Source organism: Cydia fagiglandana, chromosome 12, assembly GCF_963556715.1.
Source record: "Cydia fagiglandana chromosome 12, ilCydFagi1.1, whole genome shotgun sequence".
In the NCBI taxonomy this organism is placed as follows: Eukaryota; Metazoa; Arthropoda; class Insecta; order Lepidoptera; family Tortricidae; genus Cydia; species Cydia fagiglandana.
The window spans coordinates 2,606,183-2,631,359 of NC_085943.1; the positions used below are offsets into that span (position 1 = coordinate 2,606,183).

Consider the following 25,177-nt stretch of genomic DNA (forward strand, 5'->3'; position numbering starts at 1 on the left):
CTTTAGCTGTTATTTAAATGGGGGCCAAATCTTTAAGGAAATGTGAAGTTTGTAGTGGGTGTGTAAGAAGACTAACTACTGACGCATTTTTGGCGATCAGATTTCCACTTGATCCGAACAGGTCGGTAAACTGATGTTTGTATTCAATATTTTAATTTTTTTACTTTGAGTCGTTAACAGTTACTAATTTAATTAGTTTTAGTCGTGTACAATCCATGATTAAAACGAAAATATTTTGTGAATAAAGTATTTTTAAGTAAACAACTAAGTAACCTATGATACGAATAGTGTACGACCAATTATCGATAATCTCTTTATTTCAGATGTCGATTATAGGCAAAGCTGAGGAAAAGGAAATGAGGATTTGGCGTATTTATTTACCTAGTCAAAAGCTGAATGGAAACAAGTTCATTTGTGGAAATCATTCTCCATCCAGTGCCTTCAATAAAAAGGGACCAGATTAAAAAAGAATGCGCGCGAATTCAGCATATTGTAATATGCCTACTTGAATAATAAACTATGTTATTTTTATCATGTAAAATAAAATTGTTTATATATATATAATGTTCTTTTATTTTATTAATCCACGTGATTCTCAAAATGTACTGTTACAGTAGTACAGTAGGTAAATACAGCAGCACGTATCCCACATTTATCGATATCGATAAACAGTAGGTACTGGAAGTGTCGAGCCCTAGCGTTGTTTTTTTTTTGTGTTGGTAGTATTGTGTGTGGTTTTTTTTTTAACAATTATGGCCTGGATGCGAGATCTTTAAGCCTGTATTTAGTGTGTTGGGATATGTACGTTCATAATTCGGTTCGAGCATTGTTTGAGAGTGCCGACTCTTAAAACGTAGTGATTATATGCTCTTTGGTTTGATTGCCATATAAAATTTAAAATGTTAGTTCCCGTTTCTGCCACGACTCTTCTCTTTCCGCACAGACTCTACATAGTGCAAAAGGCCTTTTTGATTGGTGATGTTGCTGCTATGGAACGTAGTCTCAATATCCTTATTGATAGATGTCAAAAAGTGACAAGTAACACTTTGCAAAAAGTAGGTTATGCGAAAAAAAAAGTAAAAATCATTTTTAAGTGACAAGTTTACCAATAAAATTTATTTTTTATGTACAAATACATTAAAACAATCGAAAAAATAAAAAAAAATTTTTTTTGTCAAATTGACCTAAACTTATATTAGTTATATTACATTTTTTCCTTCTTTTGACCTCAGAAATGCGTGGTTAAAATTATTCGGTTTCCTCATGTTACACCGTGTAAACTTACTATATTTCTCTATGATATTGTATAACGTTTCCTGGCACCCAGCCATAACAAATTGAGACCATTTAAGCACCCAATATACACCGCAATTGCACTGCATATCGTCAGACACATTTGGCACTATATGGAAGTTATAAGGCACTTCGGTACAGTAAAATAGAACTTGCGCTTTAAATAATAAGGTGCAAAATGCTTTGGTAATAGGCTCGCTAGAAAATACATTACAGAAATAAGGGTAAGTAGTTATTGTTTCTTGATACACAAACGACCATGGCAGCTTTATTGTGCACAAATTGGCACATTTTTTGTAAACAAAATGTCATTACTGAAACCTTTCTAGTTTATAATATTGTCTTCGGTTACCGCGGTAGTTACTCGTGAAATAAAACTATTGAAACGGATTATACCGCGTATATTGAATTCATCCCGATGTTTCGAACCCTTTACAGGCTTTACAGTAGCGGTCGGCAACCTTTTAGCAGCCAAGGACCACATAGTAGTTAAGGAAGTTGACGCGGGCCGCACTTTGTTAATATGTGTGACTTTATCAGACATTGTCTTTTGACAATATTACATACAAAATAGCCAGGGGGCTCGCGGGCCGCAAGTGAGAGGTTCGCGGGCCGCATATTGCCGACCGCTGCTTTACAGGGTTCGTGGTCGGGATGAATTCAATATACGCGATATAATCCGTTTCAATAGTTTTATTTCTTTCTAGTTTAGTAATACCTACATGTAGTTGCAATATAAAGTTTTTAGTGTTGTATAAGTAATCTAGGTTCAAGGAAAAAAATAAGCGATCAATTCACTTATGTATCATAAAGCAACACGAAGGTTTATCCTCGCAAGACCTAGGGCAATTTCTGCACTTTTTATGTTTTTGAATTAGTACTTGTAACGAGGACGTCAAAGATATGTTAACATTTTTCGCCTTATTACAAAGGAGTAAGGTGCAAAAGTGTAAACATATCTATGACGTCGACCGTACAAATACGCGGGGACTTACGGGGATATATTTGCTGGAAACATAGGTGCATTTCAATATTTGCTCTGAGTCACGAGATAACGGCGTAGCAACAGACTTCAGACAGACATATGTAGCCTGTAGCCCTTGTGTAAATTTCATTCGATAGCGTGACGTGACGTTAAGTCTCATCACAGACAAAACGTCCTCCAGACTTAAGCATAGTCGCGCTACCCCCTCTGCCACACATACGGTATACTCCATGTTCTAGTTCTAGTCGAAAGTGTCTTTGTGTGACGTCCGTGTCTTTGAACGGACCAAGCACGGCACGGGATTTCGCTCATCTCGTCCCGCGAACCCCCGCATTTTTGGCACCCCCGCATCTTTGGGAAATAATTGCTCTAAACTCGGTTTAGAGGATTCCTAGTCTATGAGTCTCATTTCGTATGGGATTTTGAGTTTCCACGTTCCGGTCACGATAAAATCACGACAGATCACGTTGGGGGAAGGGGCGTATAAGGAGACCTCACGTGTATTTTTCTACAGTGAACGAAACTAAGAAAAAATACATTCCGCGTGAGAAGATACTTTTTCTCGGTTTCGTTAAATATAAATTTTATTTATTTATTTAAACTTTATTGCACAACACATAATAATAATGCACAAATGGCGGAGTGGCGGAATTTTCGCTCCGCACTTCAAAATAGCGGTCTATTTTACAAAATTTTAGGGTGCGTGGCCTTGACCGGTTCCGATAGAAAAATTTCAAAAAATACACGTGAGGTTATGTATTACGGAGGGAGGGGGGGGGGGGGGGTTGCCAAAAACCTCACGAAATATCACCAAGGGGGAGGGAGGGGTCAAAAAGTAGCCGAAAACACTTCGCGTGATTTGTGCACAAACCTAACGTATAGAACCGGCACAGAGAACGAGTATTTTGCGTCATGATTTGATGTTATTTCTGTTGTCTGACTCTACCAACCTTATATTTTCATGTAGCCTATAAAATACGATTATTCTCAATTATCCACGACTGGTCGAGTCCGGTTGATTGATTCACATCACGCAACACGGATGCAGCAAATCTTAAATTGCTCGTTAGCAACATTGTATCAGCCGTGTAACAATATTCTATTGTAATTAACAGTTGAACTTTTACCAGGGGTGCGAAACTCCTGACTTCGGCCTAACTCGGCTCCGCTCGGCTCAGCATTGCTCCGAGCAATTTTTAGGGTTGGCACCACTTGACTTCCTTTTGCGTGCACGACCACAGATAAGATAATCACTTAAATTTTGACAACCCTAAATAGCCGAAAGGGATAGTGCCATATATTAGAAAGGGATAGTATGATTCGACCCTGAACCGCTGTCAAACTTCGGTTTTGTAGGAAGCTTCCTTTCTGTACGGTAGTACTATTATTTATTCTGTGCTTTTACGTACGATGACAGAGTGCCTAGCCAAGATGACAATAGTTGGTAGAAAACGTCACTCGAAATATCCTTTTCTAAGTCAAGAGATGGGTTAAGTTTTCAACTTAGTAGTTTAAATACGTATGTCACGTATTATGTATTTCATATGGCTTATGAATAATAAACTACGCGGGTTTTAACCGCCCTATTACACGCATATTTAAATATTGGCTTGAGATTTTGATGACATCACATCATCATCATCATCTCAGCCATAAGACGTCCACTGCTGAACATAGGCCTCCCCCTTTTTTGGGGGGTGAATGCCATAATCGCCACGCTTGGCAGGCGGGTTGGCGATCGCAGTCGAGTACTTACACCGAATTTGAGGGACGCTGCTGCCCGTCCACCGGTGGTCTTGGACGTGGTTTAAGGACATACCCGGGTCCGGGACATCACATACCTACCATAAAAAGGTGAATTTAGGTATATTATATCTCAGTCTGATGAATCTCTGGTGATTGTAAACCAGTCTCTTCTTTTAGATGACATTTTCTTTTTAACAAAACGTTTGCATAAAATGTGTGTTTGGGTTTTAACTTAAAACAACCATCTAGAACTAGAACACAAAAACCATGGCGTGGCTACATTGCATCGTCAACATCTATAACAACATCGAAACCATCCAATCATACGCATTTGCACATACCTATAACGTAAAGGCTCCAGTGCCCGACACAGCGCCAATAATTGACATTTTCTATCATGGTCAGCAATAAAGTTGACTGCAAGGTGTCGAATATTGGGTCTTAACATGTCGATAAATGGGGTGTTACGTTACCTACAATCAAATATGTACTTACGTTAGTCTAATGGAGAGCCAAGGTGCTCGTAAATATAATAGTGAACACGCCTATTTTGTCAAATATGTATGAGCACCTTGTCCGCTCCGATACCTATATGTGTGCCGACTTTACATTTTTCATCTTAGTGGTTTGCCCGTGTTTGGGTTGAGATGGTAATTGAGGACTGCTGAGACACGACAACCTTTATCCAGTGATGTGAATATATTATATAGTCTGTCAAGCAAAGTGTGTCAGTAGCAATGTACAGCAAAGTGAAGTAGGGCATCACTCAAAGAGCAGTATTGCGCTAAGACAAGCAGCAATGTAAATCGAACCAAAACATGTAATTATCATAACCTCAAATTTTCCAAATATTTACGATCAACGAGCACGATTGTACACTGTAGGCACCTCGACTTTGCTTAAGTTCATGCACAATCTTATTTAATATAGTATACATATTGGTATTTGATGGCAACAGCAGAAATTTCTCTTGAAATAGTAACAATTCAGAATGTAAACAAACAAGATGGCTGTCATTCACTATACACAGATAAAACACAGATGATACTCGATTTTGGAATTATTGGAAAACAGTGTTATAACCCGCGATTTTTCAAATTTGCCACCTTTAGCTACTGACAAGATTTGCTTGACCATGTATTATTTAAAACATAATTTGACATTACGTTTTGTTCGCAGGTCACAGCCCATTCCGGATGACTCGTCCGGAAAATCCGGAGCCAAGTTCTATCAGAGTTACGATCGGCTGTTTATCCTCAAAACCCTGACTTCAGAGGAGGTGGAGAGGATGCACTCCTTTCTTAAACATTACCATCCGGTAAGAAAACATCCCGGACAACATTTTCCGGAAAGTCCTTAAGCGGGTTTTCCACCGCGAACGAGTAATGAGCGAGAGATGGCTAAGCGGAGCGGACTTCGTTGTTAAAAAATAGGTTTGCGTTTCCACCAACAAAGAGTTTAGTTGTTTGATTCCCACCGCAAAAGAGAAATGAAAAAGAGGAATGAGTGGAGCGGGCTGAACGGAAAATGAGAAATAGAAAATGAATAGTCAATTTCCACAGAGAGCGAGTTCAGTTGAAGTTTTGAACTGGTCGACCACACAGTCGTGTTTGAACATGATGTCGAGCGATACGGAATCAAGTGATAGCGATTACGAGTTTTTATACAAGAAGAAAAAATACATATTGTTGTATATAAAACAGAGAAACAAGCGCCAAACGAAGATTTTGGTTATGCCAGCACATTCGAGAAAGAACACTGAAGGGGGAATATAGGCTATTCAACGATTTGCCAAAAAACACGACTCATCAGTCATTCAGCTATCACAGCAATATGAAAGCGCGCTCGGTGCCGGCGGCGGCGGGGGAGGGAGGGGCGGAGACAGCAACGAGTCCTTTTCAAACTAGTCGGCCGGACCTTGACGCAGCGGGCTCATTTCAACTAGTTGACTCGCTCCGCTCACCTCTTTGCCTGTGGAAACGCGCCTATGTAATTTACCATTGCGAGTTGACCGGACTCCGTAATGACACCGCTCCGCTCTCACGAGCTGAGCGAGCTCATTTCAACTCTTTTTGCTCATTTTGTCATTTCCGCTCGACTATTTGTTGGTGGAAACACAAGTACGTAGTTTAGTCTTGCGAGTTAAACTAAGTCCTTAATGAGTCCGCTCCGCTCGCGGTGGAAAACCCGCTTTATATAAGTTCGCCTTTGTACTTCCATTGCTGTAATTTATTTTGTAAACCCGTGTTGTGTACAATAAAGTGATTACTACTACTACTAGTCCAATACGGATACCACCAGTTTGAAACTGACATATTCACTAGCCGCTAGTGACTAGCGTGAGCGTAACTTACTTTCTATGCATCTCGCTCGTACTGGCATATTAGTGCGGACGTTAGCGAATATGTCAGTTTGGCACTGCTAAGTAAGGGTCCCCCCATATCTAGCGTATTTCGAGCGTCGGCGTCTACAACTATATGGCCGCTGCTCGACGCAACGTCGACGCAACTGCGCAGCGACGTCATTTTCCATAGTGCTGACCAGACGCCGACGCTCGAAAGACGCTAGATGTGGGGGAGCCCTAAGGCCCTCAATTCCCCTGCGTTTATTTTTGCGATTTTTTAATTGTATTTTCAACTATTCATCCATATGTTATTATCCCTTCGAAAGGTAAGATAATGTTAATCTGAGAGTGGTATCCAGCTATCAATTTTTCCACGAATGGGGCTCTAACAATAGACAGGTGATATGGTTATCATTTTATATGTAAATTCGCGATAAATTGATGCATTTCGGATAACTAATATCTAATCTTGACATTCTCATGACTCTATTTTTAATCCAGGATAAACAAAGTTCACTTGATGCGATGTTAAATAAAGATGCCTAAACAATAAACATCACCTTACACAAAGTGATTTTTGCCATTATGGGTCGAGAATGTTGTGTTTGTGACAGGAAATCGCTTCGAATCACTGATTTTTTTGAAGAAAAATAATATTGTGTTATAATGTAAGATCCTTTGTGAAAATTTAGGACGGTTTATCACTGGTAAATATTGCCTGAGACTAAAGCAATGTCCAAAATTTAAATCGTTTATTATTATCGGGAAACATAACTAACCAAATACAAAACCGCCTGGATCTTTCACTGAACGACCTGACTTTAACCTACATTATTTGATCATGTAACGTTTGCATCTACCCTAAACTGGTTTAAGGATCCATTTGAGGGTAGATTTTGTTTACTCTTTTAAATACCTAAAGATACAGACTATAGGTAACTACTGCAAGTAAAAACAAGCTGAGGGATATCACCCCTTGACCGCTAAAGACATCAAATAATCTACTAAGTACTTACCAACTAGATAAGTAAATAACCGCAGATGTTAAGTGATACGTTGGTTTATCTGCTAGCCTTTTAATTCGATCCTAATATAAAAATGCCGTTTGTTTCCAGTACATAGTGGAGCGGCATGGCAAAACGCTCCTGCCACAATACCTGGGCATGTACCGGCTCACTGTTGACGGCATCGAACACTACCTCGTCGCCACGAGGAACGTCTTCTCCAACCACCTCAACATACACAGGTACTTGTCAGTTAGTAAGAACCAGGAAACCTACACTCATCCTTTTCTTTTGGGTGCTAGTACGACCGACCGCTTAAATAAGTCCTCGCCTGCGCGGTACGGGGGCGACGGAGAGGGACGACGTGCGGGGCCGGGGAAGGTGCGGGCGCCGTACGCGGCAAGCGAGGACGCATTTAAGCGGTCGGTCTATAGTGTAAGACAAAGATAGTATGATTCTGTCTATGATTGAAATGAGACAGTCCTTTGAAAAACTATACAGGGTGATCAATCCAAATGGGTCAGTATGGAGAAGTCAGAAACTATAAGAGATAGCGAAATCTGTTCTTAGGAACCATGGCGTCGATTTTAGATTTAATAATATTCTTTATGTAATCGCGTGTAGTATTTGTATTGATGGCAACTTCGAAACGATGCGTGATAGGCCCCACCTATCACGCATCGCTCGACCAAATATCATAGAGGGGCCCGAGACAAAACAAGCTAAATTAAAAAAAAACAAAATGGCCGACTTTTTAAATTTTTTCAAGTTGGTCCGAGCGCGCTGAGATTTGGTATGCGGCGAGCCTGGGGGCCCAAAATTACAATGTCAATTTTTTTTTTTAAATCCAAAATGGCGGCGGACATGGGCAAAGTCAAATTTCCAAGTAAGTTAAAGCGAGCCCGAAAGGCGAGGTTTAGGCCGGGAGGCCGAAGGCCGACCCCGGCGGAGGGCCGAAGGCCCGGAGCCTCCACCCCGACTCCCAAAGACAAGGCCGAAGGCCGAGCTGCGTGAATGCGGTGCTTCCACGCGTTCTACCAACAACGATTCTTGATGAGCGAAGCCGACGGGCCGAATGCCTCTAACGCCTTGACAATAGAGGCGTGTTCAGATATTTGTGAGCGCCTTGACCGCTCCGATATATCTGATGGCGACTGTACACGCGTTGAGCGCACCGGGCGCAACCAGAATGAGCTGACAATCGTTGATCATGTGACATTTCGTAGCATCTGTCAGCCCGATATAGGTGGCGGTTAATAAAATCTACACATAGTACTACCTACTACTCGTAGATTTTAATTCCTTTATGATTCAACCTTGTATTAACTTCTAACTTTATTTCGCAGAAAATACGATCTCAAAGGCTCAACAGTGGACCGCGAGGCGTCCGAGAAAGAATTGGAAAAGGAACTGCCCACTCTCAAAGACAACGATTTCATAAAACAGGGCGTTCGTATCGACATAGGGGACGCAGCGAAGGATAAGCTTCTTGAAACGCTTACGGCAGATGTCGAGGTAAGACATGTATTCCCAAGTGTCCCCGCTTTAACAAAGGGGGGGACTGGTGGGAAATGGTTGGAAAAGGAACTGCCCACTCTCAAAGACAACGATTTCATAAAACAGGGCGTTCGTATCGACATAGGGGACGCAGCGAAGGATAAGCTTCTTGAAACGCTCACGGCAGATGTCGAGGTAAGACATGTATTCCCAAGTGTCCCCGCTTTAACAAAGGGGGGGACTGGTGGGAAATGGTTGGAAAAGGAACTGCCCACTCTCAACGACAACGATTTTATAAAACAGCGACATAGGAGACGCAGCGAAGGATAAGCTTCTTGAAACTCTCACGGCAGATGTCGAGGTAAGATTGGATGTATTCCCATGTGTCCTCGCTTTAACAGAGGCGGGGACTGGTGGGAAATGGTTGGAAAAGGAACTGCCCACTCTCAAAGACAACGATTTCATAAAACAGGGCGTTCGTATCGATATAGGAGACGCAGCGAAGGATAAGCTTCTTGAAACGCTTACGGCAGATGTCGAGGTAAGACATGTATTCCCAAGTGTCCCCGCTTTAACAAAGGGGGGGACTGGTGGGAAATGGTTGGAAAAGGAACTGCCCACTCTCAAAGACAACGATTTCATAAAACAGGGCGTTCGTATCGACATAGGAGACGCAGCGAAGGATAAGCTTCTTGAAACTCTCACGGCAGATGTCGAGGTAAGACATGTTGTATTCCCAATTGTCCCCGCTTTAACAGAGGCGGGGACTGGTGGGATATGGTTGGAAAAGGAACTGCCCACTCTCAAAGACAACGATTTCATAAAACAGGGCATTCGTATCGACATAGGGGACGCAGCGAAGGATAAGCTTCTTGAAACCCTCACGGCAGATGTCGAGGTAAGATAGGGGTCGTGCACAAATCACGCGATGGGGGGAGGGGGTTCACGAAAAACTCACGATAGATCACGTTGGGGGAGGGGGGTATAAGGAAACCTCACGTGTATTTTTCTACAGTAAACAAAACTAAGAAAAAAAAACCAACCACATGAGTAAATACCTTTTCTCGGTTTCGTTAAACATAAATCTTCACTCTGCACTTCAAAATAGCGAATGTATTTAACGAAAATAGAAAAATAAACAATATTTTCTACATACAACACTATTTATCTTAAAATTAGGTCGAATGAAAAAAAATCAAAAAAATACACGTGAGGTTGCGTCCCGGGAGGGGGGGGGGGGGGTAGCCAAAAACCTCACCAAATATCACCAAGGGGGAGGGGGGTCAAAAAGTAGCCAAAAATAACTCGCGTGATTTGTGCACAACCCCAATATGATGGATTCTTAACTGTCCCCTCTTTAACAGAGGCGGGGAACTGCCCACTCTCAAAGACATCGATTTCAAAAAGCAGACCGTTCATAATGTCATAAAAGATGTGGCGAAAAAAACTTAAATCACGTGTCGTTCCAGAACGTGCATTATTCACACTTCCACGTACTTTGCTTTTATGACGACCAGTCTGGCCTAGTGGGTAGTGACGCTGCCTGTAAAGCTGATGGTCCTGGGTTCGAATCCCAGTAAGGGCATTTATTTGTGTCATGACACTGATGACACAGATATTTGTTCCTGAGTCATGGTTGGTTTCTATGTATTTAAGTATATATTTATACAGGTTGGAAAGGCACGACGATCCTTCCCGGAAGTATTAGGTCGTTTAAGTGATGCAGAGCAGATTGGTAATGGTAAGAATCGTTAATTGAGTAAAAAATAAAAATTCCAAATTTTCTACTTTTTAACTGTGGTGATAACCCTATAGCATGTGCACATGACGGCTAGATTAAGGATCTCCGTCGGGAAAGCTCGGGACTTTACGCTTTTTTCCGATCGTTGACAGAATCGCACTGATGTATGAATGACGCATAAATGACAAATAAATCAAATGAATGCAAAAATATTACAAACAATTTTATTACTTTCTTAGATAATTACTTTTTGCCAATATTTAACACTATTTTCTCTTCACATACGGTGTTCAAATGTACCTCCGTGTCTTATAATGTACGCCGCAGCCCGCACCCGAGCCCGCGCACATTGCCCATGCGATAGGGTGTGCTCTTCGTCATTTTTTCTCCGCAGATTGTCAGAAGCAGCAATTAGCCTTTAATGTCTCATTTCGTCCGCAGTTTCACATTCCGTTTGGTACACCATGTCTTTTACACAGCCCCACAAATTTAAATAACCACGAGCATCTAACAATTATTTGAAGAATATGACATTAGATAAGTAAAAAGTTCAATGACAATTTAATTTCAAACATCAGACGTCTTGTCTATTTCCTACCACGCAAGAAGGTTTGTTAGTTAGGTATTTAAGAAGTATTTATTCTTTATTTATTCTTAGTATTTCATTTATGCAAGTTCATTTGGTGCAAATAACAACCAATTTGTAATTTTTTATTATTTTAGATAGTTTCCAATTATTCGAAAATAATTTTGTGAACCGTGTTAAGAAACTAAAATCTTTTTATCAGTAAAGGGAACCAGAGATATTTATAAGACGATTGCGTACTTTTGAGTGGTTGTCAATGTCACCATTTGAACTGTCGTTGTAAACAATGTTGTGGTTAGTATTATTAATATTAAGGAATAACATAACTACTTCATTCAAGTATTGAACAAGTGGAACCACTAAGAAAGCGAAAATCCTGCAACGATTTTTACCGTGTTGTAAGCAGACCTAAGAATTGTCTAACCAACAAATTAACATAATTTCCTGTCGTGTACTGATTGTTTACAAGTAAGTTCATTGACCCTGTCACCTGTTAGGGTTAGAACAAAGTAGTTTTTTGCACGGATGTTTAAAAGGCCATAATTTAGAAACGGTTGCCCATATTAACATAGTTTCTATGGAGAAAATATAGAGCTTAGGCTAAACAATCCCCCTTTTGCGGAAAGGATCGTCGTGCCTTTCCACCCTGTATATTATATATGTATATCGTTGTTTGAGTACCCACAACACAAGCCTTCTTGAGCTTACTGTGGGACTTAGTCAATCTGTGTAAGAATGTCCTATAATATTTATTTATTATGATAAAATCCCCAAAAAGAACCTCGATCACCCGTTTCTACTAATTTCGTTGTTGATAGTGATGAAAAAAATATCATGAAAGTTCTGAATCTATTTACCTTATCTATTATATTTGTCCACAGTTTCTAACAAAGCTCCACCTGATGGACTACTCCCTCCTCCTCGGCATGCACGAGTGCGGTCGCGGCGAGGCCGAGGCGGAGGCCGCGCAGCAGGCCGAGCAGGACTCCGAGCCCGAGTCCGAGACGGACTCCGACACCGACAACAGGCACGGGGACAGGTACTGTACCTGACTACTGTACTGTCTCCTCCTCGGCATGCACGAGTGCGGTCGTGGCGAGGCCGAGGCGGAGGCCGCGCAGCAGGCCGAGCAGGACTCCGAGCCCGAGTCCGAGACGGACTCCGACACCGACAACAGGCACGGGGACAGGTACTGTACCTGACTACTGTACTGTCTCCTCCTCGGCATGCACGAGTGCGGTCGTGGCGAGGCCGAGGCGGAGGCCGCGCAGCAGGCCGAGCAGGACTCCGAGCCCGAGTCCGAGACGGACTCCGACACCGACAACAGGCACGGGGACAGGTACTGTACCTGACTACTGTACTGTCTCCTTCTCGGCATGCACGAGTGCGGTCGTGGCGAGGCCGAGGCGGAGGCCGCGCAGCAGGCCGAGCAGGACTCCGAGCCCGAGTCCGAGACGGACTCCGACACCGACAACAGGCACGGGGACAGGTACTGTACCTGACTACTGTACTGTCTCCTCCTCGGCATGCACGAGTGCGGTCGTGGCGAGGCCGAGGCGGAGGCCGCGCAGCAGGCCGAGCAGGACTCCGAGCCCGAGTCCGAGACGGACTCCGACACCGACAACAGGCACTGAGGCAAAGAAAATTTTATTGTAATAGAGAGGTAAAGAGAAAACGTGGCGTTTGACATCCGAAACCGGTGCTGTACTGCGCCATATGTTTGTGGTCACTGAATCGTCAAACGTCAGCTTTTGACGATCAGAGTTACCGCAAAATCTATGGAGCTGTGAAGCACCTGTCAAATTCGAAGCACGGAATTGTTTTAGATTTTACGCATATTACTCCAGCTAAATGTATCTTTGTCTGAGGTAACCTAATTGGTCGCATGCAATTTCGTACTTGAAAGTTATACTTGACATATCGTCAGGTGACAAGCAAAACTCACTTATTACCACCACAATTTCATAGCCATAGTGAACTATATTAGTAGTATTAGTACTAAAAGAAAGTCGATTTTTGTTTAATTTTTTTTTTAGTAATTAAAATGGGGTTGTGTGCGATAACTCAGGTTAAGCTAATCAGCCTGATATCGCGGACGGGAAGCTGCGAGTTTACATATGTGTGTAATGTACAGATGGGGCTTCACGACGCCGCCGGACAGCCCGCGCGGCGCCGGCCCGGGCGGAGTCGGGCGGCGCGCACTGTACGCGGGCATCATCCCCGAGATCGACATCTACGCCATCCCCAGCCAGGAGGGTGAGATACCTATATTATTCGCATGTTCGCTAGTTCTCTTGATATTATGACGGGCAAAGCTGAGAGCCAGAGGACTCGCGGCAGACCACCCGCTAGATAGAGCGCACAAATTACTACACCGTTGCATCTACATCTGCAGGAAGCCGTACATATGGCGGGTGACAGAAGCCTATGGAAGAGACTGGTCAGCAACTTTAGGACATGATGTCACGATCCTCAGCATTGAGGGAACGACTGATGATGATGATGATGATGTTCACTAGTATTATTAACCGCCTTCATTCATTCCGGAGGTCGCGGGTTCAAACCCGCTCGGCTCGTACCAATGGGTTTTTCGGAACTTATGTAAGAAATATCAGTTGATATTTATCAGTCGCATTTCGGTGAAGGAAAACATCGTCAGGAAACCGGGCAAATCCCAATAAGGGCTAGTTTCCCCTCTGGGAAAAGGTCAGAAGGCAGTCGCTTCCGTAAAACCTAGTGCTTTCGTCAAATCTTGGGATTAATTGTCGAGCTGACCCCATGAGCATTAATTGATAGCAAAACTCACCATTAATATTCATTATAGGCAAACCTTGGCTTATCGTTGATACTTGGTGATTCGGTGATACTCCGTGTTCCGTACGAGACCCACAGCGACATCTCTGGTCGGAGCAACTCAGTTGCGTATGTCGCGTCACACATATCGCGGCCAATACGGAGCTCTATATACGCCTTCGTCACCCTACGTCACGATATATTGTCCCCCTCTACCCCAATATCCTCGAATAATGGACACGTAGATTAAGCTTTTAGAATTATAAGAGTAAGCACGTTAAATTTCGGATTTTTATTTCACCATCCAAGAAAAGGTCGAACTCTCAAAAATACGCAGCGCCTAGTCACGAACATATTGATCCTTCTTCGCCAAATATAATCAACGGTTTCTTCGCCAATCGTTGAGTACGAATTGAGAGGCCATTGAGAAGCAGCACCTTTGGAAGAGAAAGCGCATCGACATTTCTTCTTGGACGGAAGGCACGTATGCAGCACGAAGACACCCAAGGACGCGCAAATTTGGGAAACTGCGGATAGCTGTAGGACGAGAACTGGACATCCAACGATTTTAAACGCGCATATTTCGGTACGGACATCCAGCCACCCTATACCTAACCCCCTTTGTCTTCAGTTGCTTAATACCGTGCTTAATCAATTCCAGTGAGCCCGTGACGAGTAATTATTACGTGACCGGTATTGGGACTCCTTTTCGCCGCTACCTACACAACGCGGAGTTGCATCAGGGTCCAAAGTCCACACGTGAGTACTCCAGCTTTCTATACTAAACCTAACCAAAATGGGACTAGGTGATACTGTAGTACCAAATACTAGCAAATCACGCGATAAATCGCCAGCTAGGGTGATCTGTGATGCCGCGATTGAACCTCAAGTTCGCGAATTGGTCAAAAAACGTGGCATTATAAAGGCTAGACTCACAAAGTTCGCAACCCACATTCAAAGCTGTAGCGATAATTTAGACGCTTTAACTGAGCCTTGTAGAATAAATTTAAAACTACGCATACAAGGAGCAGAGACCCTGTACACTGAATTTAACGATATTCAAACTCAAATCGAAGCGAATGTTTTCGAATCGAATCTCGATGACCAGTTAACGCAACGAGAACAGTTTGAGGATAGTTATTTCACTGCGCAGGCCCTCGCCGAGTCTATTTTAAGTCAATTTAATAGTACAGCAAATAAAAGTCCCACTGTTTCGCAAAACACAACAATGAAGGCAATTAAGCTGCCAGTTTTATCACTTCCCTCTTTTGACGGCACGTATGAAAACTGGCTCGCATTTAGAGATATTTACCTATCACTAGTTCACAATTCGAAGGATCTCTGTGACATCCAAAGGTTCCACTACCTAAAATCATCGCTGACTGGTAGTGCTTTGTTAGTAATAGAAGCGCTCGAACTAACGTCAAGTAACTACGCGGTGGCATGGGATCTCCTTCTTAATCGCTACAATAACAATAGGTTATTAATCCACAATCACGTCAAGGCATTATTTACGCTTCAGTCGCTGCCTAAAGAATCGCACATACTTATTAGAAAGTTAATTGACACAACACTAAAAAATTTACGCGCTTTGAAAGTCCTAGGCGAACCTATATCGTCATGGGACACTCTGATCATTTACATCTTGGTGTCAAAGCTCGATAAAACCACTGAACGCGAGTGGGAACAACATAAAAGTAGCCTTACGAGTGGCGACACTCAGATGAAGATTAAATTGGATGATTTATTTCAATTTTTAAGAAACCGTGCAGATATGTTAGAAACATTGCAGGCATCACATTCACAAAGTACGAGTATACGCGATAAGTACGAAGTGAACAAAAAACATATCACTCCTAGCTCCACTCATAACTACAACAATAACAAAGTGCACTGCAATGTTTCTACCAACAGCAAACCACAAAAATCACAGCAAAAACCAAAATTCCCGTGCCCTATGTGTAAAATGAATCATCCACTTTATTCCTGTGTCAAATTTCTTGATACTAACTACGAATCTAAACTTAAGTTTGTTGCCGACAACAAGTTATGCACTAACTGCCTACGAGCGGGTCATTCCGTAGAGTCATGCGTATTCGGCCCGTGTCGCAAGTGTAATAATAAACATAATTCAATTATCCATCCTCCTAGTGATGAGTGCACTCGCGTCCCTGCCCCCGCTGACGTCACGGCCCCCGCTGCATCCACTTCGGCCGCCGCTGTATCTAGTTCGGCCGCCGCCGTGTCGGTCAATGTACATTGTCAGCGAATTCCTTCGCAGCCGCCGGCCTTGATGCCGGTCTTGTTGTCAACTGCGCTTATCGACGTGATTGATAAAAATAATAAACCGCATACTGTTATCGCTCTTATTGATAACGGCTCTCAACGATCCTTTATAAAAGAATCCTTACGTGATTTATTAGGCACACAATTAGTACAGTCCACTCACGAAATAAGCGGTGTAGGTCGTACTGTGACACAGTGTACGCAAACCTGCAATGTCCAAATAAAATCGCGCATTAGCGACTACACAACAAATTTACATTGTTTTGTTTTATCGGAAATAAACACATCAATGCCAGTTGTATATGAACATTGCGCAAAATTCGATATTCCAGATAATATACAACTGGCAGATCCGCAATTTTTAGAATACAAAGATTTCGATATTTTAATAGGTGGTGAAAAGTTTTGGGATTTGTTTACAATGGAAAAATTAAAATTACGTAACGGTCCTTACTTATTAAACACCGAATTTGGATGGGTAGTAGCAGGTCCTGTCAATTTAAACGCACGCATTGAAGGCCAGCACATCCAATGTAATTTTACGCAAACAACAGATTCGCTATTACGGCGGTTCTGGGAGATTGAGGAGGTACCTACCACTCGGGACGCATGGTCTGACGAGGAGAAGGCTTGCGAGGAGCATTTCGTTCGCACCACTACGCGCGACAGCGAAGGAAGGTTCTGTGTTAGCATGCCACTCAAGCAGCCACCCGAAGTGCTAGGAGAAACTTATCCTCAAGCCGAACGTCGTTTGCTGGCGCTGGAAAAACGATTACAGCGTTCAGAAACGTGTAAAAAATTATATACTGACTTTATGCATGAATACCTCGATTTAGGGCACATGAGTAAAGTTACGTCATATAACTCACCGCATTTCTTCTTGCCACATCATGGAGTTTTTCGCGAATCCACAACTACACGCTTAAGAGCAGTCTTTGATGCTAGTGCGGCATCTAGTAGTGGTACATCACTGAACGATCTTCAAATGGTAGGTCCCGCGATCCAGGGCGACCTTCTGTCGATTATTTTACGCTTTAGGCAGCATCGTTACGTGGCATGCGCGGACGTAGCTAAAATGTATCGTCAGGTACTGATGGCAGAAAATCAACGCGACCTTCAGCTGATCCTTTGGCGCGACAGCCCCGACGAACCGATTCAAATTTATCGTTTAAATCGCGTCACTTACGGTATGGCGTCGGCGGCTTTCTTAAGTGTCCGTTGTTTAAAACAGTTAGCCACTGAATGCACCGATCCCGACGTTAAAAGAATAATTAACGAAGATTTTTACGTAGACGACATGATAACTGGGTCACAGGATAAACTTGAATTGTTACGATTATGCAATGAAACCGCGCGAACATTGCAATCAGGTTGTTTTCCGTTACGAAAGTGGGTATTTAACTTTAGCGACCCGTCGTTAGAGTCTAATTTCGCACTGCTGTCTGACGCGCAAACTAAACTAACGTTCGATAAAGACTGCAATTCAAAGACATTGGGCATAGGTTGGAATAATTACTATGATCAATTTTATTTTAACTCGCAACTTGATTTGATGAAACCTAATGATAAAGTAACTAAGCGTATTATTTTATCACATATCTCGCAAATTTATGACCCTTTAGGTTTATTAAGTCCAACCATTCTGCTAGCCAAGGTCTTACTCAAGCGTTTATGGCTGCTTAAACTTGACTGGGACGACGAAGTCCCTTCTGACGTCATGCGCACCTGGAATGATTTTACTAAATCATTAACACTGGCCATAAGTACTATCCGTGTGCCGCGTTATGTAATGGGTAGCAGTAATTATACGCGCATAGAAATGCATATCTTTACAGACGCGTCACAGGTGGCTTATGGCACTTGCATTTATATTCGCACAATAAATGATGATGATGAAGTATGCTCACGATTATTATGTTCGAAAGGAAAATTATCTCCCATTAAAGTCCTAAGTACGCCCCGCTTAGAACTTTGCAGTGCACTTCTAGGCGCTAAATTATATGACAAGGTCATAAATAGTCTTCACTGCAAATTTGATGACGTCGTATTCTACTCTGATTCGACTTGCGTTTTAGGGTGGTTGCGCATGGCACCTAATTTATTAAAGACTTTCGTGCAGAATCGGGTCACTGAGATCCATGAACTGACCAAAGGGCTTCCATGGCGCCACGTCAGCGGTAAAGTTAATCCGGCTGACTTAGTTTCGAGAGGCGTTCGATTGGAAGACCTAGCTGGATCCAGTTTATGGTGGGAAGGACCTGAATTTCTGCAGGATGTTAACTTTGACCCTAAAAACATGCCAAAATTACCGAGTTCGAATGATACGCATGACATACTTCCGGAGGTCAAATCTAACGTAGAATTAGCGCTTACCGCTACCACTGAAGCGTCATTATCATTATTCCCTTTCGAACGGTTTTCTCAGTTCTCGCGCATGATACGCGCCGCATCTTACGTTTTACGCTTTATTCACAACGCGCGCAATAAAAATAATAAGCGTGCGGGCAGTATTAGCGTCGAGGAACTGCGGGAATCAACGAATTTATTAGTCAGGCTGTCTCAACTTGAATCGTTTCCAGATGAGTACAAGCTATTGACTAATAAACAAACAATTAAAACCAAGCATAATTTAAGTAAATTAAATTTGTTTATTGATGAAGATCGTGTCATGCGAGTCGGCGGTCGCATCGGTTATTCGCAATACTTTGCTTATGAAAAAAAGCACCCGATACTAATAACAAGCAAACATCACTTTACGCTTTTATTATTTCGCCACGAACATAAGAAACTTCTACACGCTGCGCCTCAAGCCCTTCTTTTCGAACTGCATGATGCTTGGTGGCCACTAGGTGGTAGGAATCTTGCGCGAAAAATCTTTTATGATTGTATTGTTTGCAAGCGATTAAGAGGGAAAACCCTTACTCCTTTCATGGGAAATTTACCCGAGGAGAGAATTACGCCTACATATCCCTTCTTAACTTGTGGTGTGGACTATGCAGGGCCAGTTTTCATATTAAACCGCAAAGGCAGAGGTGCTCAAACTGTTAAAGCATATATTTGTTTGTTTGTATGTTTTGTTACGCGAGCCATCCACTTAGAGCTCGTCAGTGATCTGACCACCGATGCTTACCTTCTAGCTCTCAAACGCTTTATAGCTAGACGCGGCAAGCCTACCGAAATATTTTCGGATAATGGCAGGAACTTTGTGGGTTTAATGCACGATTTTGCCAGGTTTTTGACCCAATGTAGTCCCGACATCATAGATTACGCTACTAGTAGTAATATTAAATTTCATTTTATTCCACCTTACGCGCCCCATTTTGGTTCCCTATGGGAGGCTGGAGTAAAATCGTGTAAATTTCATATACGCCGTGTTATTGGAAACGCTCACCTCACTTTCGAGGAATTTAGCACGGCGTTAAGCCAAATTGAAGCCGTCCTCAATTCCCGTCCTTTGTACGCCATGTCATCGGATCCGCACGACTTCCTTCCTCTGAGCCCTGCGCACTTTCTTGTCGGTCGCACTTTGACATCGCCCGCCTCAGAGGACCTTCAGCACGCGCCTGCTCATCGACTCAACCGGTACCAGATGGTGGAGAAGATACGGCAGCATTTCTGGACCCGATGGTCCAAGGAGTACGTCTCCGAATTACAGACGCGATCCAAGTGGAGGAGCCACTGCGAAGACCTGAAGCCGAATACACTAGTTCTCATAAAAGACGATAATCTGCCTCCGCTAAAATGGCATCTAGGACGCGTCGTCAAGACTATCCCTGGGCGAGACGGAGTGTCAAGAGTGGCAGACATCCACACCGCATCTGGCATCATAAGACGCGCCTACACCAAAATCTGCCCCTTGGTGTCTCAGCCTGATGAAGAGAGGAGAGAAGACCAAGAATCCTCTTGAAAGCCAGATCTTTCAAGGCCGGGGGCATGTTCCGTACGAGACCCACAGCGACATCTCTGGTCGGAGCAACTCAGTTGCGTATGTCGCGTCACACATATCGCGGCCAATACGGAGCTCTATATACGCCTTCGTCACCCTACGTCACGATATATTGTCCCCCTCTACCCCAATATCCTCGAATAATGGACACGTAGATTAAGCTTTTAGAATTATAAGAGTAAGCACGTTAAATTTCGGATTTTTATTTCACCATCCAAGAAAAGGTCGAACTCTCAAAAATACGCAGCGCCTAGTCACGAACACTCCGTTATAATCTTAAACGGTTCTCACCATAAGGAAATACGAGCTATATAATCGTTGGCAGCTGTCAGTTTTGATGCGATTTAATTGCTTACATTTCAGCATTGTAAGCTCACCAAAATAACAACGCATTATCATAGAATTACGAAGTATCACCGATAAGCCAAGGTTTGCCCTAATTACCTGCATACAGGTAGCTGTAGGAACCTCCGAAGAATTTATAATATAATAAAATAAGCTATTGTGGTGTTTTCAGGTGCACCTAAAAAGGAGATATACTTCGTTGCGCTGATCGATGTATTGACGCATTACGGAGTTAAGAAACAGGTAAACCTCGTTCAGCGTTCACGCGTTTCGTTCTCTCTCTCTCAAGAATTATGAGACCTACGCTTTAATACAATACATAACTCGCAACTCGTGACGATTGAAGTTTTACATGTCACTGCAGTATAAAATTGGAATTCTTAAGACGAAACAGGAGCTGAGTTTTAAATATTTTAGGTAAATATACCCGTCTCGCTAACGGAAGCGGCTCCTAAAACTCGTGCGATAAGGACAAGGCGGAAAATCCTGCGTAAAAATCTTTATAAATCGAGGTTTCGTACTCGACTGTTTCCTCCTCCAAAACTTAACCAATCGTAACCAAATTTGGAAATCTAAATGATTATGAAATTATCTGTGTCGGACCGTTTTGCTTTTTTGGCTACTTGGTATCAGTTTTGAATACTACGCCTCTCATTGCGGCATAGTCAATGAGGTAATTTTGGCCATGCTTGAAGGGCTCTAGCGCCTTAAAAAACAAAAATATCAAAAAAGCAAAACGGTCCGACACAGATATTGTCAATATTAATCTGTTCTGAAAAAATCATTGCTCGCATCAAAACCCACGGAGGAAACAGTCGAGTACGTTTGTATGGAGAAATGACCACTCCTGTTGGCTCTTAAAACAATCCACGGCTTTCCCAGTCAATTTCTTGAGCTCTTCAATGTTGCCACCGAATTTAGTTTTGGGGCATTCTAGCACCATGTGGCGGATTGTTTGTTCGGGTCTACCACATCCGCATGCCGCCGATTCACACCACCCCCATTAATTCCTGTGGTATGAGGAGTTGCCCACGTCAGTTCTGAAGCGGTTCAGTTTCATATTTAGTTATGATGCCTTCACACTATAAGAAGCTCTATAGTTTGGTTTTTTTAGCATTAGAAATAAGGTAAACAATCTTGATGTGTCTTTTAATTGAAAAACACATTCTAAAAATAAGTTACGGCAAATATGTAACAATTATGAATCTAATACGATCATTTATATTCTTTTGCTTTCATAAGTAATAGTTTTTGATTTTTAAAAAGCGTTTTTCAATTAAAAGACATGTCAAGATCGCTTACCTTCTTTCAAGTTCTTTCTAATGCTAAAAAAAAACGAACTATAGGGTGCCGCCAGCAGCGGGGCAGGGCCCAAGCTGCCGGTGGTCAGGGCCGCAGAGAGAGGAACCGGCGGACTATCCGCGCCGCGTCCAAGATCACCGCCTTCTGCATCTGACCCTTGATCCAACCACCTAGCGAGAGTCTCAATATGTTGGTCGAGGCTCTTCGCTATTAGATTAGACCGTGCGCTGAAACCTTATTACCTTTGCAGGCGGCGAAAGCGGCCAAGACGGTAAAGTACGGTAGCAACGTGGACGGTATATCCACGTGCGATCCCGAACAGTACGGCAAGCGGTTCATAGAGTTCGTCGCCAAGGCCATCGAGGGCAACTGAACAGGTTCACAGCCTGCACTACTTTCATAACCTCTGTATATTGAAGGAAACTATGTTTACTGTGGCGCCCAACATTTTTTTATATAATTCAAATTGCCAGCTATACTTGGCCAAGCAAATCTTGTCAGTAGAAAAAGAAGCGAAATTCAAATTTTCTATGGGACGATAATCCATCGCAGCTACATATTTTAAATTTGCCGCCTTTTTCTACTTACAAGATTTGCTTGACCATCTTTATTAGCTATAACCGGCCAAGTGCGAGTCGGACTCGCGCACGAAGGGTTCCGTACCATTACGCAAAAAACGGCAAAAAATCACGTTTGTTATAGTTGCCTCTTAAATATTTATTTTGTTTTTAGTATTTGTTGTTATAGCGGCAATATAAATACATAGTCTGTGAAAATTTCTATCACGGTTCATGAGTTACAGCCTGGTGACAGATAGACGGACGGACAGACGGACATCAGAGTCTTGAGCAATAGGGTCCCGTTTTTACCCTTTGGGCGAATTACCCTATGTACCCAAAATTGGAGTATATGCATATCTGCTATTGAGTTTTATGTATCAACTAAGGATTTCAAATAATGAGAGAGAAACTATAAATTGGTAAAAAAAATTGTCTTTTAGTGTTTTGAATAAAAAAAAATGGTTTTCTTCAATGATGAGAGGTTAAGAAAGTAGGCATGATAAGATGCTTCTTTTAGTTCATTCTCTGAATGAATGAAAATACATGATCTTGTCAAACAAAACTCGACTCTATTATCAAAGTTCCAAGACCGTCATTAGCTTTCTACATTTTTCTAAATCTACCTTTATCGAATCTTTATATTCAATTTATTACATTCTTATACATGTAAATGGGTCAAAATTCTTTTTGTTGTATTGTTTTTTGTCCCTAAAATTGAACGGAGTGGAGTTTTTTGTATGGGGTGAATTTTAGTTTTTAATTTGTCTCAAGAGAATAACAATCTACAGCTAGAAAGACATGCAGTAGCACTCGACTTTTTTATTTGTTTGATAAAAAACAGAAATAAAAGCGTGACAGAGTGGTCAAAACAAGACAATGTAAATAATTTTGACCCACATGCGCAAATACATTCGTAAGCCTAGCAAACCAAATGGTCAGCTTTTAATTTTTTTATGGAAAGAACAGGGTCGCTATTATAGTGCTTGTCTGAAATCTAGATTTTATTACAATACCTAGCTGCACAGTAATAGTTTTTTAGATAGTGATACTAAAAGAAGCACCTATTTAAGTAAAGCTAAGCTAAATACATACAAATAAAATGCAAAATATATAAATAATTGCGTTCAAACGACGCCTCAATTATCGGATGTTTTCTAAAATTAAACAGTTTGTCTTCTTGAATTCCTAAACCGTCTTTATGAAGATCTCGCTCATTTTCGTTTGTGATCATAGTTTAACCCTTTACCAGGCTAAGGCCCACTTGCACCATTCCACTAACCGGGGGTTTAGCGGTTAAACCGTTAACCTAGTGTCAAATTGTACTGGTAACCATGGCAACTCTAGATTTAACCATTCAACCCCGGGTTAGTGGAATGGTGCAAGTGGAACTTAGGGATATATATTTCCCACATACGTTACTTCAAACATTTGTGTTCTATTTTCAATCAGTAAGACTGACATTCGATTGACATTTTTTAACTGTTAGCCTGGTAAAGGTTTAACCTCTAGCCGCCCAGAGACATATAAAAAGGTCTCCTGTTCCATTCTAATTTGAACTTTGTGTTGACAAAATAAAATTTCATTTTGCTTGGCAAGGTTTGACGTATGGGCGGATAGAGGTTAATTCGAGAGGACTAATTGTTATTATGCACCATGTCAATAAGTCTTGCTCTTTTCAATATTTATGGTGAAGTTGTTAGTTAAAACTGTTTATAATGTATGACATTACAAACTATTAAAAGTACATATTTAAACGTGCTAAAATTCGCTTGGCAGCGATTTTGGCGTCGATTCTTATCAATTGTAGAAAATGTTGTAATATTGGTGATGTTATAACACTTTTTAAATCAGTTTCGTAAGGCATTTTGACGGCAGTCCCATGAATCTTAAGGGGCCCACTGATTAACAGTCCGCCGGACGGTATCGGCCTGTCAGTTGTTCGGTACTGTCAAAATTTTGTTCTAACTGACAGGCCGATACCGTCCGGCGGACTGTTAATCAGTGGGCCCCTTTAACGGCTGCATGTCGTTGGTCCGAATATGCATTAAAAATATCAACAACGTCTAACAATTAGGTACAACTAATAAAAGCCAATGAGGAAATATCTATACAGATGTAGTGCATAATTGCTTTCCATCGTATTTTCTTGGAAATGTTAGTATTTGTCATGCTAGTTCAGTCAATGTCAGTACTTTTTGTACCGAGACTGACTGAAATAGCAAGACACGTTCGCAAGTTTCCGTGAAAATACGATGAAAATAATTACGCACTGCTATGCACATCTGTACCTTAACTTATGGTGTGGTTAAAAATCGCGAGTTCAAACAGGTTGCGCTGTAAAGAGCTGAAAAAATCGTTCTCGAAAAAATACAAAAATATGACAAACACGTTTGTTGTATGGCTAGCCCCCACTCAAATATCTATTTTATTCTGTTTTTAGTATTTGTTGTTATAGTGGCAACCTGTGAAAATTTCAACTGTCTAACTATCATGGTTCATAAGATACAGCCCGTCAGGTGACAGACAGACAGATGGCCAGCGGAGTCTTAGTAATAGGGTCCCGTTTTTACCCCTTAGGTACGGAACCATAAACAACGACTTTTAACATGACATGAAAAGGTCAGTTTCAGCGAATACTATTCGGACTAGCGACGCCGACCGAACGATAGCAATACGACGCGTCTCCCCACTTGGCCTTAGCACATATTGCAATAATGTTTCGTGTACGTTACTAGCTTTTATAAAATCC

At 42.0% G+C, this 25,177-nt stretch overlaps 1 protein-coding gene across 1 annotated transcript in view; it reads left to right on the plus strand.

Moving 5' to 3' along the window:
* LOC134669437 (phosphatidylinositol 5-phosphate 4-kinase type-2 alpha) overlaps nucleotides 1-24,315 on the plus strand; it is a 39,546-nt gene extending 15,231 nt beyond the window's left edge. Inside the window, exons 4-10 of the mRNA XM_063527014.1 lie at nucleotides 5,204-5,342; nucleotides 7,484-7,614; nucleotides 8,719-8,887; nucleotides 12,078-12,235; nucleotides 13,331-13,452; nucleotides 20,739-20,809; nucleotides 22,119-24,315. Coding sequence (XP_063383084.1) covers nucleotides 5,204-5,342; nucleotides 7,484-7,614; nucleotides 8,719-8,887; nucleotides 12,078-12,235; nucleotides 13,331-13,452; nucleotides 20,739-20,809; nucleotides 22,119-22,241 — 913 coding nt within the window. The 3' untranslated portion in view covers nucleotides 22,242-24,315. The remainder of the gene's footprint in view (nucleotides 1-5,203; nucleotides 5,343-7,483; nucleotides 7,615-8,718; nucleotides 8,888-12,077; nucleotides 12,236-13,330; nucleotides 13,453-20,738; nucleotides 20,810-22,118) is intronic.
* The last annotated feature ends 862 nt before the right edge of the window (nucleotides 24,316-25,177 follow it).